The sequence below is a fragment of the Micromesistius poutassou genome (genome assembly GCF_964030765.1).
Source record: "Micromesistius poutassou genome assembly, chromosome: 17".
NCBI classification, from domain to species: Eukaryota; Metazoa; Chordata; class Actinopteri; order Gadiformes; family Gadidae; genus Micromesistius; species Micromesistius poutassou.
This window is the reverse complement of record NC_140287.1, coordinates 12704138-12716728: the sequence shown is the minus strand read 5'-3', so window position 1 is coordinate 12716728 and position 12591 is coordinate 12704138. Positions and strand designations below refer to the sequence as shown.

The window sequence follows — 12591 nt, the reverse complement described above, 5'->3', positions numbered from 1 at the left end:
GGCCTGTTCATCCTGTGTTTTCTCTCCTTACTGTCCACAGGTTTGCCATTTGAAGATGGACATTCGCATTGCTAGCATCCTCCTCCTGCTGGTTGCCTTGACAGCAGCCCATGGAGAGAGATATGTGGTGAAGAAGGTTGTGAAGGCCGCCCCTCAGTACCAGCCATACTCCGTCAAGAGCCAGGGTAAGACATGTGGATGCCAGTGCATGCTTCTTCTCCACTTTTCAAGTTTTTCTTTGCTAACGGAGCTAAGTGGTTTACTGATAGGACATCCAAAAATACTACAGCTACAGTTTTAAAAAGCCCATTTGTACATGTATACACAAAGGTTCTTAACCTTAAACATACTCATTGTGTCTTACCTTATCACTCAGCTGCTGGATTAGCATGTGAACTCCATAGAGAAGGACACTTTTTGAAACTTGAGGCTGAATTTGCCATAATGCCAGTTCATGCCCCGATTGGCTACAGGGGAGTGAGGCGTGGCCAATGAGATTGTCCAATCAGATCCTGTATTTACATAATACATAGACTACTTGGATTTGCATTGCCTAGTGCTTGTATTTTCCTTTGCTCATTCCTTAACTAGGGAAGTGCCTGTTCCAAACGTGCATGCTCCACTCAGCCTTTTGCTTGGCCTTATTGCTGCTTGCAGTTTTTTAAGGAAGCGGTCATTCAAACAACTTCACACTTGACACTGCACTTCATTGGGTTATCAGCAATAGCCTACAGCCATCAAGTGTAAAGTAGATCGGATGAACGGTTGTCAAAAAAATCATACAAAGACATAGGCCTACATACATACATACATACATACATACATACATATGTACATACATACATACATACATACATACATACATACATACATACATACATACATATGTACATACATACGTATATACATATGTACATGCATACATAAGTACATACATTCTTACATACAGAGACTCCACACACTCCACACACTTTTTTTTTTAATTTACGTACTACATATTAATTTTTTGTTTAAAATATGCCCATTTTGAAAGGATGGGTGTAAAATACAAACTAGCCAATTGAAAAAAACAATTCTACTATTTAGTATGATTAGAGAATAATTCAAATAATAAGTCATTATAACTCCCACTCTAATTGTTGTATTGGTATGGACACCAATACACATGATTTAAAACAAAGTGGTATCACCTAAACTTTACCTCAAATTGTAAATTCATGGATATTTAACTTAAAAGAAACCATGTGACCCAAATAGAACTAAGTTGCGTGCATTTTGTAGAATTATATTTAGCTGGACTGTGACAATTACAGTGCAGTCACCCAGCAGAAGTGTGGTGTGTTTGGGTGTGCCCGCCTCACACAGAAGCAGAAACATCTGTTTTGCTTAATTCAAACTGGGCTATGATTAGGCTCTTACAGCCAGGGGTACGCGGCCACATCAAGGCAGTGTAGTCAAAATAGAAGAAAACAGATCTCATCTCTCATTCAGAAAGGGTGCTTTACAAACCCAAGTCTGGAGTAGTTTTTAAGCTATACTACAATCTCCATTACATTGGGGTTATCATTTGAATCCTTCAAAATATTTAGCATGAGGCTTAAAACATCACATTCAGGGGGGCAGGAGATGAAGTTTAGAACCCTTTTGGGAAGAAAAAAAGGAATAGTATCATGGACGAGTATTAGGTTGAGAAAACAGCTTGGCATGTAGTTAAACTTTCATGCAAATTAATTGCAAGTTAAAGTTCACAATAAACAATCACTAATACATAAATATATTTAGAATTAACAGCTGTGGAGATAATATGAACACATTATTAAAATGGAATTTCAGAAATAGAATAGAAAGATTATTATTAATATTGCAAAAAAAGTATATAAAAATATGATGATTATTATTATTATTATTATTATTATTATTATTTAGATCATTATCTAAAACTGGGTGCCCTGATCATCATCATCATCATAATTATTATTTATTATTACTATTACTGTATTATAGATATGAATTTGTATTGTTTTGAATTGTATATTTTTTCATTTTTTTCCTAACAATGTTTTATCTCCACAGTGGTCGCAGGTGAGCCTGGTCCCCCAGGCGAGCCTGGCCCCGAGGGCCCAGAAGGGCCTGCTGGCCCCCCAGGTGAGAGCGCTGAAGGACTGACCGGACCCGAGGGCCCCGCTGGACCCCCTGGCCCCCCTGGACACTCCATTGCTGGCAAGCCTGGATCCGCAGGTGGACCTGGAAAGCCTGGCATCCCTGGAGCTCAAGGCGAGAAGGGAGACACCGGAGCCGCTGGGCTCCAGGGACCCCGCGGCATGCCCGGCTCAGCTGGAAGCCCCGGACCCTCTGGTCTGTCCGCCACTGGCAAGCCTGGTGCTTCTGGTCTTCCAGGAGCCATGGGACCCAGAGGAGAGACCGGTCTTAAGGGACACCCAGGTGTACCTGGCCTGACCGGCCAGAAGGGAGATAGAGGGGTGGGAGTTGTTGGACCCCAGGGTGAGGCAGGACCCGTCGGACCCGAGGGTCCCACTGGAGCCCCCGGCCAGTCAGCTGTAGGTAAGCCAGGAAAGCCAGGTATGAACGGTGAGGCAGGAAAGCCAGGCAGCTCAGGTAGAGACGGTGCCACCGGCCCCATGGGACCCCAGGGACCCAAGGGACACACTGGTGCCCCAGGTATCGGTATGTCAGGCAAGCCAGGTGAGAACGGTGCCCCAGGCATGCCTGGATCCGTCGGTCCTAAAGGCCACACCGGAGCTACCGGAGCCACTGGTGCTCCTGGTGTCCCCGGCTATGGAAAGCCAGGTGCTAACGGAGAGAAGGGAGCCATGGGAGCCACAGGTAGCACAGGTAGCACTGGTCAGAAGGGAGAGCAGGGAGCCACCGGACACACCGGAGCTACTGGTGCCACTGGACCCACTGGCCCATCCGGCGCACAGGGCTCAAGAGGTTTCCCAGGTGAGAACGGTGCAGTCGGCCCCAAGGGTGACGTAGGTTCCACTGGAGCTCAGGGACCTAAGGGATACAAGGGAGATCAGGGTCTGCAGGGATTCCAGGGAAAGCAGGGTTATCCAGGCGCAGCTGGCCCCACCGGCCCCAGAGGAGCCACCGGTGCCCAGGGAAACAAAGGTGACCTCGGCGCCCCTGGCGCACCCGGTACCAACGGTGTCCCCGGCCCCTCTGGACCTAAAGGTCACCCCGGTCGCGCAGGTGAGAATGGTGCCTCCGGCGCTGATGGTGCCCCCGGCTCCAGAGGACCCGCTGGGCCTTCTGGTTCCGTCGGTGCTCCTGGCCTGAAGGGACATCCCGGTCTTCCCGGTTCCCCCGGCCCCGCTGGCTTGACCGCCAAGGGTATTCCCGGCCCCCAGGGTCCCCCCGGCCTCCCCGGTGACAACGGAAACGATGGATCCGAGGGTCCCGCCGGTCCCCCCGGCCCCCCCGGCCCCCCTGGCGAGGTTGTCTTTGAGAAGAGCAAGGGCATGGGCGAGGTCATGGTCAAGTCCCCAATGTCTGCCTTCACCGTGTCTCTGATCACCCCCTACCCAGCTGCTGGCACTCCTATCAAGTTTGACCAGGTTGTGTACAACGCTGAGAACCACTTTGACACCGAGACCGGCATGTTCACCTGCCAGGTGCCCGGTGTGTACTACTTCTCCTACACCATCCACGTAAATGGAGCTAACGCTCTGGTGGCTCTGTACAAGAACGGCCAGCCCGTCATGTTCAGCTACGATGAGTACAGCAAGGGCTTCCTGGACCAGATGTCCGGTAGCGCCGTCCTTCTGCTCGACGAGCAGGACACAGTCTACATGCAGATCCCCGACGACGAGGCCAACGGTGTCTTTGCCGCAGAGAATGTGCACTGCTCCTTCTCTGGGTTCCTCATTGCCTCCACGTGATACAGCGTAGGGTTCCCTTAAGCCACACAACTGAATTTGCCGTCTATTTCTCAAATTATAGCACCGACTCGCTGTTTAGGTTTCCTCAGCCCAACATGGGCAGGTAGTTGAGTCTCTTCTTTGAGAAATAGTGGCATATCAACTTGAAAACACACACAAGAAAAGGGTGCTAGGAAGAAGGAGATTTAATTTATGAAAACAGGTTATCAGGGATAGGGGAAGCAATCCACAGAGTTACCAGGGAACGTTTTGCAATGGAAACAGCATGTGAAAATTAAGGTGTTGTATCCTGATTATTTCTTTCCCAATCTAATTCTTTTTCTCTTTTTTTTTACGGATTTCAACTGGTGTTTCTTATATTTGTGTTTGTCTTTTGTGATTTTCGTACAACCTTGTTTTTGGGTGACCAATAATCGTATTAACGTACACATAGTTTTCCTGAGCAAAATGTTGTACCTGTTGTCCTTGTATGTGGCTTGAATATTGTGAAATGATGATGGTCAAATTGACTGTTATAATGAGACATGATATCAGACACAGACAAAAGTTTCCTTCACAATTGTTTAACAACATCATTGTAACCCTAGAAATGCATTATGTCATGTAAAGCATTATGGCCAAAATAAAAGATGACTAACTAAACTGCCTTGTCTTGAGTAATTGTTCTTTTTATGCAACAAAGTAACTTACTCTGTTAAAATAGCGACCCATATTGTTCACGTAAAAAGCTAGACATTCTACAGAAGTTGTAAAAAGTCTCTTAAAGATGTGTGCAATTTTAAAGTCTTACCACATCTTTCCATAGTTCCCTTCCTCAAATCTCTTTCCTTCAAAGCCCATAAGGGAAAGTTTAAAATCACAAAGTGTACAGTTGGAATCGTAAACAAAGGTAATTAAAGTTGTATGGCTTCTTTGCCTTGTTCTAAACATTTGGCAAAGCTGCAAATCTGGTAAACCTTTGAAGCTGTTGTTTAACAACAGCTACAACCATCTCCCTCCATCTCTCTCTCTCTCTCTCTCTCTCTCTCGCCTGCTGTGCCCAATGTAGCTTCAAATCAAACAAAACTTTTTTTATTCATAGTTTTTAAATGGATTCAAGGACTCTCTCTCTCTCTCTCTCTCTCTCTCTCTCTCTCTCTCTCTCTCTCTCTCTCTCTCTCTCTCTCTCTCTCTCTCTCTCTATTCCTGCATCTCTCTCCATCTCCACCTCTTCCTCTCTTCTTCCCCCCGTCCCACTCTCTATCCATCCCTGTCTCTCTTCCTCCCTCCCTTCCTTCTCCCTGTTAAATCTTGTAATAACCCTAATTTGAAATCATACACCATATATTTTTACCAGACATGTCACAAAAAGTTTGCAAGTGCCGTCAAATTATGTTGAGCCCTGACAACCTCAAAGTCAGTTCACAACGAGTTCATTGGCCAACAATATAAATCAAGATACATAAATACAAGTTGTACAAAAACGACTGTACAGAATAATAAATGCAAAATGCAAAAGTCAAGACACAACTGCAGCATTTCAAATAATATATTTGCTTGCCCATGCTGTATTGTATTTGTATTTTGTATTTCCTGAACACTCTTTAATGACTTCCTATATTAGTCCTTCCTGCATGGGAGCCGGCCTGTGGGTGGAAGCCACAGATGGCAGAATCTGATGGAGGTGTGTGCTGAATATAGCTGCAGCTGAGCAAGGAGGAGGAACAGGGAGGATCCTCTGGTTGGGCAAGACACACTTTGATCATCCCTGGGTAAAGACGCCTTGTGGTATAATGAGTCCGGAGAGTGAAAAAGAGAGAGAGGTTTACCAGCCACAAGCAGCTGAGGAGACTTCCTTTCCAGAGACAGGCGTCTGGTGGTGGTTATGTGTGGTGCTGAGGTGGTGTCTGCAGGATGGGAAGGGAACATGGTGGCAGTGGCACAGGATGGAACAGATCCCTGACCTTGTCACCACCCTCTTCCTCATTAGCTACTTTTTTTTTTTTTTTTACTCTGCTAGGCAGCCTGGATTCCATAGATCCAATTGTTCCTCAGCGAGGGAACCAATCACAGAATTGGGGGGGGGGGGGGGACAGCAAGACGATGACGACGTCTATGCAACACACCAAAGTTTATCGTTTGTTTATATCTATGGATCCAACATGGCAGCAGACGAGAAGTAACCTTTTGATGCAGCCTTAGATAGTGTTCTAAGTAGTTTAGAATGCAAGTTTATTTTGAATTTTATTTTTATTGGCTGTGAGCTACGTACAGACGCATTTGATAGACAATCGTAGCGCCCAATAAACGGCTCAGGGCATTCGTAAACCACGCCTCAAATACGAGAAAATTAATGTGTGGTTCCCAGACGAAATCTTCTTGAGATTTGGTCAGGCGTTAGCCAGGCTAATTCCTCATCGGTACAAGAATAAATATGTCCTGTGTACACTCATTTTAAAGGTCCCATGACATGCCACCAGGTGTGAGTGTGATTAGCCGTTACAAGCCGTTTTGAAAATCTGCCTCCTCTGACATCACAAGTCGGCGTGTCCACTTAGATGTGTGCTGGATAGATCAGTCTACCAGCCTACCCAGTGGACTGTAGCAAATGTTGCTCATCTATCCGTCACACATCTAGGTGGACACGCCCACTTATGATGTCATAAGAGCCAGATTTTCAAAACGGCTTGTAACGACTAATCACACCTGGTGGCATGTCATAGGACCTTTAAGTTTCGGCATACATATATTACAATTTTGTTAAAGCCACTTGTGTGCATTTGTTCACTGTTGACCTTTGCCTTTGATACATGTTATTCCAACCTTTTGTTTTACGAGGACCTAAATGTCAAAATTTGTACGACATTTAAAGATATCTTACTATCTGCATGACACAATGTCCCCAACACCGAAGGAGCCCACTAAAGGAAAAGAAAAGCACACTGGGATTACACGAACATTGGTTTGAGGTGGAAGCGGTTATAGTCTCGAACCGCGAGCTTCCATCCAAAAGGGACAAGCAGGCCCAGACTAGAGTGGGGACCAAAATATTACGCATTAAAACACACCCGTCTGGCGGTTGGCTGGACTTGAAGAATACAGGGTTAATCTGGGAGCAAAAGCAAATAGTTAGTTTAAAAATGGACTTTGGTAAGCCTACAGCTGTGGGAGGTAAACATTCACCCAGAGGATAGAGTCTCCCTCAATTTCCATCCATATCTTTCCCTTTTTTTCCTCAATAAGAGGATGTTTATAAGGGTATTTCTGAAGTTCCCTCTGAGGATTCTCGACGTGTCAGCAGCACACAAAACCGTCAATTAACCCCGCGTCTGCAGTTGTTTGTCTCAGGTTCCAGCCATGGCCTCTCCCGGGCACACTGCTGCCAGACGTTGTTATTCCCAGAGTGAAGTCGGCAGCTTTCATATCCATCTGAAACTAACTCCCAAGTCTGTGGCATAATGGTGCTGTTGTCGGTCTCAAACTAGGTTCCGTCAGTTTCCCAAGATAGCAAGTATAGATCAAGTGAATGTTTTGCCCAGCTATTTAGCTCCATCAAAATATACTGGCAAACAAACTTATTTTGAATGAATTTATGAAAAATATTTTTATTATTCTGTGAAATATTATTTGCATATAAATAAAATTCCAAATATATTAGATCAGCCATCAATATTCATGTTGATTTGGAGTTTCAGGAGTCTATTGTTGACAGTAATGCAATGTCTTCGAATAATTAAGTTACAGCCTATCAATAAAAGTAATCAATTACCTTAGTGAGTACAAGGCCTACAAAATAAGCCTTTATGAGGTAGAATACTACATAAACCTAGAGCTGATCTGATTATGGCTAGTGTGTTGTTTGACTCCCAGCAGGAGCTATCAAGTTCAATCCCCAATGTCAACAAGTCTAACTGGATTATTGTTTTTATGAAGTGCACTTCAATTTGCAGGGCATTTAGGCCCCGTCCCATTATTCCCCCTTGCCCTAGATTTTGCATGTTCCTGTGAAGGGGTGTTCCAATACTTAAGAGTGCAAGATGACTAAATTCCCGATATCTGTTAAGGGACACCCAGAAAAGGACTGTCACCTCAATTTATCAAATTATTTACATTTAAGCGGATGTGGACCCAAAACATCTGATCCCATGGAAAACAGGTACTTAATGTAACTAATGTAATGCACCTTTGGAATAAGAGTAAATCCGACAAAGGGAACCGAAGTCAGTGCTTGCCTTCCAACATTAATAAATTGGAGTTCTAGTTCCTGACCACGAGAGGGTGCTAAACCCAAATATTCGGCCACTACCATGCAAGTAGTTCTGCACACTATGAAAACAATACTCTATTTTACAATTATAAAATATTAAATTACAGGATTAAGAAATATAAATAAGCATTCAGGTCATTTATCATCTGCGGGGCTCATTAGTCCAAATTAAAGTTATATTCTTTCACCGTGCTTTCGGTGAATAAAGGCTCTACCAATAAGAATTTGTTACAACCCATCTCCAGCAGATGGCGCTTTACTCCCAAATTCGACAGGTTTAATGACGTCGTTTAGTGCCCCACTATCAATTTATCATTCTTCACTTTAATCTAGGCAAATAGACACAACACATTGTAATCACCACAGCTTAATCCAGAAATTGCTTAAAACATCTCCCAATTTTATTTCAATCTTACAAATGGTGAAAATTAACAAACAAGAAAACTTCATTTACAATGGGTCATTTGTTAAAAACTTCAATTATTTAGGTACATCTCAGTCATAAAACCAGTAATATCAAAGTCTATACAACGTGCATTACTACAGAATCTTGAGATGGTGGAATCTAATAGAAATCCATGAGCACCTATTGTTTCGACATTTAACTAAAAACTACTTTTAGGAAATGGAAATGTGTCCACAGAAGCATTGAGCTTTTAAGTTGTAAACAACTGTGCACTGCAAAGACGACATTTAAGACTTGGGTTTTTTTTCATCTTTTTTTTTTCCTTTTTTAGTACTTTCCCTTTTAAATATCACAATGTGTCAAAACTTGCAGTCACAGCTTCAGCTGCTACATCCAAACGCCCAGCACCAAATACTTCATTTAAATACGTCAAAAGTCATGCGGCCAGACGCCAACGCAGTCAGTCATGGTTTCATGTGTAGAGAGAAAAAAACTATAAAAAAAATTCACACTCACTTTCGCACACATACATTCACCCACGTCACAATTGCAAACACCAATGAGCAGTGTGGAAGCAGAGCGCCCTCCCCCCACCACCCCTTACTCCCCCCACTGCCAAGGAACCTGTTGTCACGATGGATGGATGAAACAGTCGGCAAAAACAAAAAAAGGTCAAACAAGGAACAAAAAGAACAAAGGAAGAATAAAGTCTGGTTCTAGACAAGTCCTCGCATTCCCTCAAACACACCGGTTCCCTCTGACTCCTCTCACTTCATCAAATCGTGGCGCAGAGTGCCTGCTTTACTCTGTGGCAGCTGGGGCCTCTGGACTGACGGCTGTTTCGGGCTCAGCAGGTGAAGCTTCAGTGGGCTTCTCCTCCACCGCGGGCACTGCCGCCGCCACCTCTCCTTCTGCCTTCGCCTGCTCTGCTTTGGGCTCCTCGGCAGCCGCCACTACTGCAGCAGCAGCAGCAGGCTCCTTAGCCTCCTCCTTGGCAGCCTCCTCTGGTTTCACCTCCTCGGAAGCCGCCGCACCTCCTTCCTCGGCGGGCTTCTCCTCTCCGGCGGCGGGCTCCGCTGCGGCGCCCTCCTCCCCTGTGGCCTCCTCAGAGTCCTTCTTGGTCTTCTTGAAGGAGAAGCCGCTGAGCTTGAAGTTGGGCTTCTTGAAGGAGAAGCGCTTCTTCTTCTGCTTTGCATCCTCACTGCCAGAGGGAGTGGCGCCGTCCTCTGCCTTGGCCTCGCCGTTGGTGGCGGCGGGCTCCTTTCCTTCGCCGTTGGCCTCCACCGCCTCTATCTTCTCTTCTCCATCCTTGGGCGCATCCTCGACGGGTGTAGTGCCGTTGGCCTGGACGACGGCCTCCTCAGTGGCTGGGGAGGCATCCCCGTTGGTCTTGGCATGGCCATTCCCCTTTAAAAAGGAAAGTTTGTTAATAAACTAAGTTTCATATTTAAGCTTTATGATGCATTAAACCATAGAAATGTGGATTCAACCCTGTAGTGTACAAGAGTGGCCACTCTGAAATCTGGTGTCCTGTTTATTTAAATTTCGTCTAATGGCAGCCAATGAGGAAATGGTGTTAAATCTCCAGCAACATCTGTCACTGGGAAAGTGACGACAGATTAGTAGCTTCCAGCAGCAGACTGGTGGGTTAATCTTCGTTATGAAACTACGCCACTAGGCGGCGGGTTGTTTGCTGTGTGGAATAGAATATGGACGTAGGAATTTGGGGGGGGGGGGCTTTTTTTTAATGGCCATTTCTGTAAATACTCGAAACCATCTTTAAAGAAAAGTTATAAAATTGTGTCCAAACTCCTGTTTTTTGCAAGAAAATGGCTTTCAGTGTACATGTATGTCAGCCATGTATGAGCGTACCCCTCTTCTTGAACCATGCAACAAAGGCGTGGTGTCGTTTTTAAAATGGCCATGCCACCATGAAAGCAGACCCGAACCATGGCATACATGATGTGAAATAAAATGGTGACTTCGAGAAATAAGATCAGTACGGGTCAGGGATTAAATTAAAAATGAAAAAAGAAATGGCAATCCTTTAATCCTTCATGAATTTACAAATAGGCCTACTATACTAACAAATCACAACGGAATTGGATGCACCGGCCGGCCTCTTCCATGATGCACAGATACTAACGTTAGAACATAAAACAAAATCAATAAAGGCAATATGCACTTTTAAAACCCAATATTTAAGTCAAGCAATTTTCCAATATTGCTTTTTCTGGATCTAAATTGGCCACCCAAATGGCCTACATGTGGTCACTTTCCCTTAACACCGGTATGCGTAGGGATGCGCTAAATTGAACATGGAGTATGGCGTTGACTACAACCGTTGTTCAAGAAAGGATAACACTTAATTAATTAACCCAATATCAAATACGTTTTTACCTGTCCGTTTGCCTTTGCCTCGACGGCAGCTCCTTCTGCTGGCTTTTCTGCAGCAACGTCTTCCTTTCCAGCGGTTTTGGAGATTTGTGCTCCCATGCTTTTTGGTTCAACAAAGGAACCCAACCGATGAAATGAATGAACAAAGACCGCAAGCTTCCTTCCAAAATTCAAGACAAACGGCGAACCCTCCTCCCGATATCGAAGGACGAGAAATAACTGTGCGACCAAACTTGGAACACGAAACGCACAATTTCTTGTCAGATGCAACAATATGCAATTGAAGTAGTGCGAATTCTTTCGATTTTTTTTCGCGTGCAAGATTTGTAAGTGGAGAAATTGCCCCCGCCGCAAATGAGATGCGGAGTACAACGCCCAAGTCGGCTGATGAATGGGCATTCCGGACTATGACGACAGAGCAATCCCTTTTCGACCAATCATAAGTCTTACAAAAAAAAAAGGGTGGAGGTTTATCCGAAAAAGGGGTGCCATGGACAATGGAGGGGAGACAACAACATGGTGGAGAAAACTATTAAATAAATATTTAGTCCCCATGAGTGGCAAAACATTTAGGCTTAGTTGTTTGTCGTGTTTTACTCCACCATTTTAGGTCGGCTTGCAGATTATGCCTTCCTGTTTTCGGGGATAGGGGTAGCCTTCTTGACTTTCATTAACAACGTCTAACCATGTAAACCACACAGCACACGAGGAGAGACTGCGGCAGTGTGTTATTTTAACTCGATAGCAGTCCGTCGTTACAGAGAAGCTGAAACATGTTCCCCCCCATTTGGTTAAAATCCAAGTTTTAACAACCAACAACACGGCACGAGATAGACAGCTGACACGTCCATTCCGTTGTTGTGTCACGCAAAGCGACATAGGTGTCAGACATGGGGGGGGGGGGGGGGAGAAGAGAGAAACAAGTCTGCCATTCCTCCTACAATCATTCTGTCATCGAGCCTGCTTGTTGCTGCTGCTCGTGGATCCCAGTGACCTAGATAGCCTATCGCCGCTCACTGCTGGCGGCGCGGGCATGCAGTGCTCCTAGCCCGCCACGAGTCTACTACACTCTCCCTCTCATCACTTCACGAGCAACATCTCCATAGTAACACTGCAGAGAGAGAGAGAGCAAGAGGGATGACTGAGCATCGTGCAGTAGTGTACAGATTGAGATTAAGTGTAGACTGTAAACAGAAGGTTGTGATTCAAATGTGGCCTCTTTTGTCTGGCTTAAGTAGGCCAAACTTGTGGTTGTGGTGATTATGCAAAGCATATAATCATCATTTTTGTTGTGATCTGCCTTGCCTGTCCAGATGATAGGCCCATGTGTGTTTATGCCAGTTTCTGAATGATAGAGACAGAGGAGTGAAGTTAATTTATCGTCTTTGTTTTAGAGTCTCAAAGGACTTCAGTCTCACTTTCAAACACAATTTGATGACAGCCCTTGACCTCAAAGCTGAGTAAAAAAAAAAAAAAACAGCAAACCAGTTGGAAAATGAGGAGGTGCACTTTAGGGGGGGGGGGGGGGGGGGGTTAATTAATGATATGGATGGAAAATTCTGGTTATTGACTTGACTGTTCATATTTCTTTTCTGTAATGTGTATGTGACGTAGGTGAACGGATGAGAGAGGATAGATAG

General features: G+C 44.8%; 2 protein-coding genes across 2 annotated transcripts; one reads left to right on the top strand and one right to left on the bottom strand.

Moving 5' to 3' along the window:
* Nucleotides 1–55: 55 nt before the first annotated feature.
* Nucleotides 56–3902, top strand: col10a1a (collagen, type X, alpha 1a; the record flags this gene model as incomplete). The annotated part of the gene is made up of 2 exons (XM_084481929.1): nt 56–185; nt 2074–3902. The coding sequence occupies 2 exons, from the start codon at nt 56–58 to the stop codon at nt 3900–3902; spliced, it is 1959 nt and encodes a 652-aa protein (XP_084338055.1).
* A 5295-nt stretch (nt 3903–9197) lies between these two features.
* On the bottom strand, nt 9198–11288 carry marcksb (myristoylated alanine-rich protein kinase C substrate b). Its single transcript, XM_084481889.1, has 2 exons — nt 10955–11288; nt 9198–9961 (listed from the first exon to the last, which is right to left on the bottom strand). Exons 1-2 carry the CDS (start codon nt 11048–11050, stop codon nt 9356–9358), a joined length of 702 nt encoding a protein of 233 aa, XP_084338015.1. The 5' UTR covers nt 11051–11288; the 3' UTR covers nt 9198–9355.
* Between the last annotated feature and the right edge of the window lie 1303 nt (nt 11289–12591).

What these genes read in the sequence shown, in the direction of transcription:
- marcksb (XM_084481889.1), bottom strand. Translation starts at nt 11,050, where the DNA reads ATGGGAGCACAAATCTCCAAAACCGCTGGAAAGGAAGACGTTGCTGCA. An exon ending in AGGCAAAGGCAAACGGACAG is followed by an intron (nt 9,962 to 10,954) that starts GTAAAAACGTAT and finishes TCCTTTTTAAAG; the next exon opens with GGGAATGGCCATGCCAAGAC.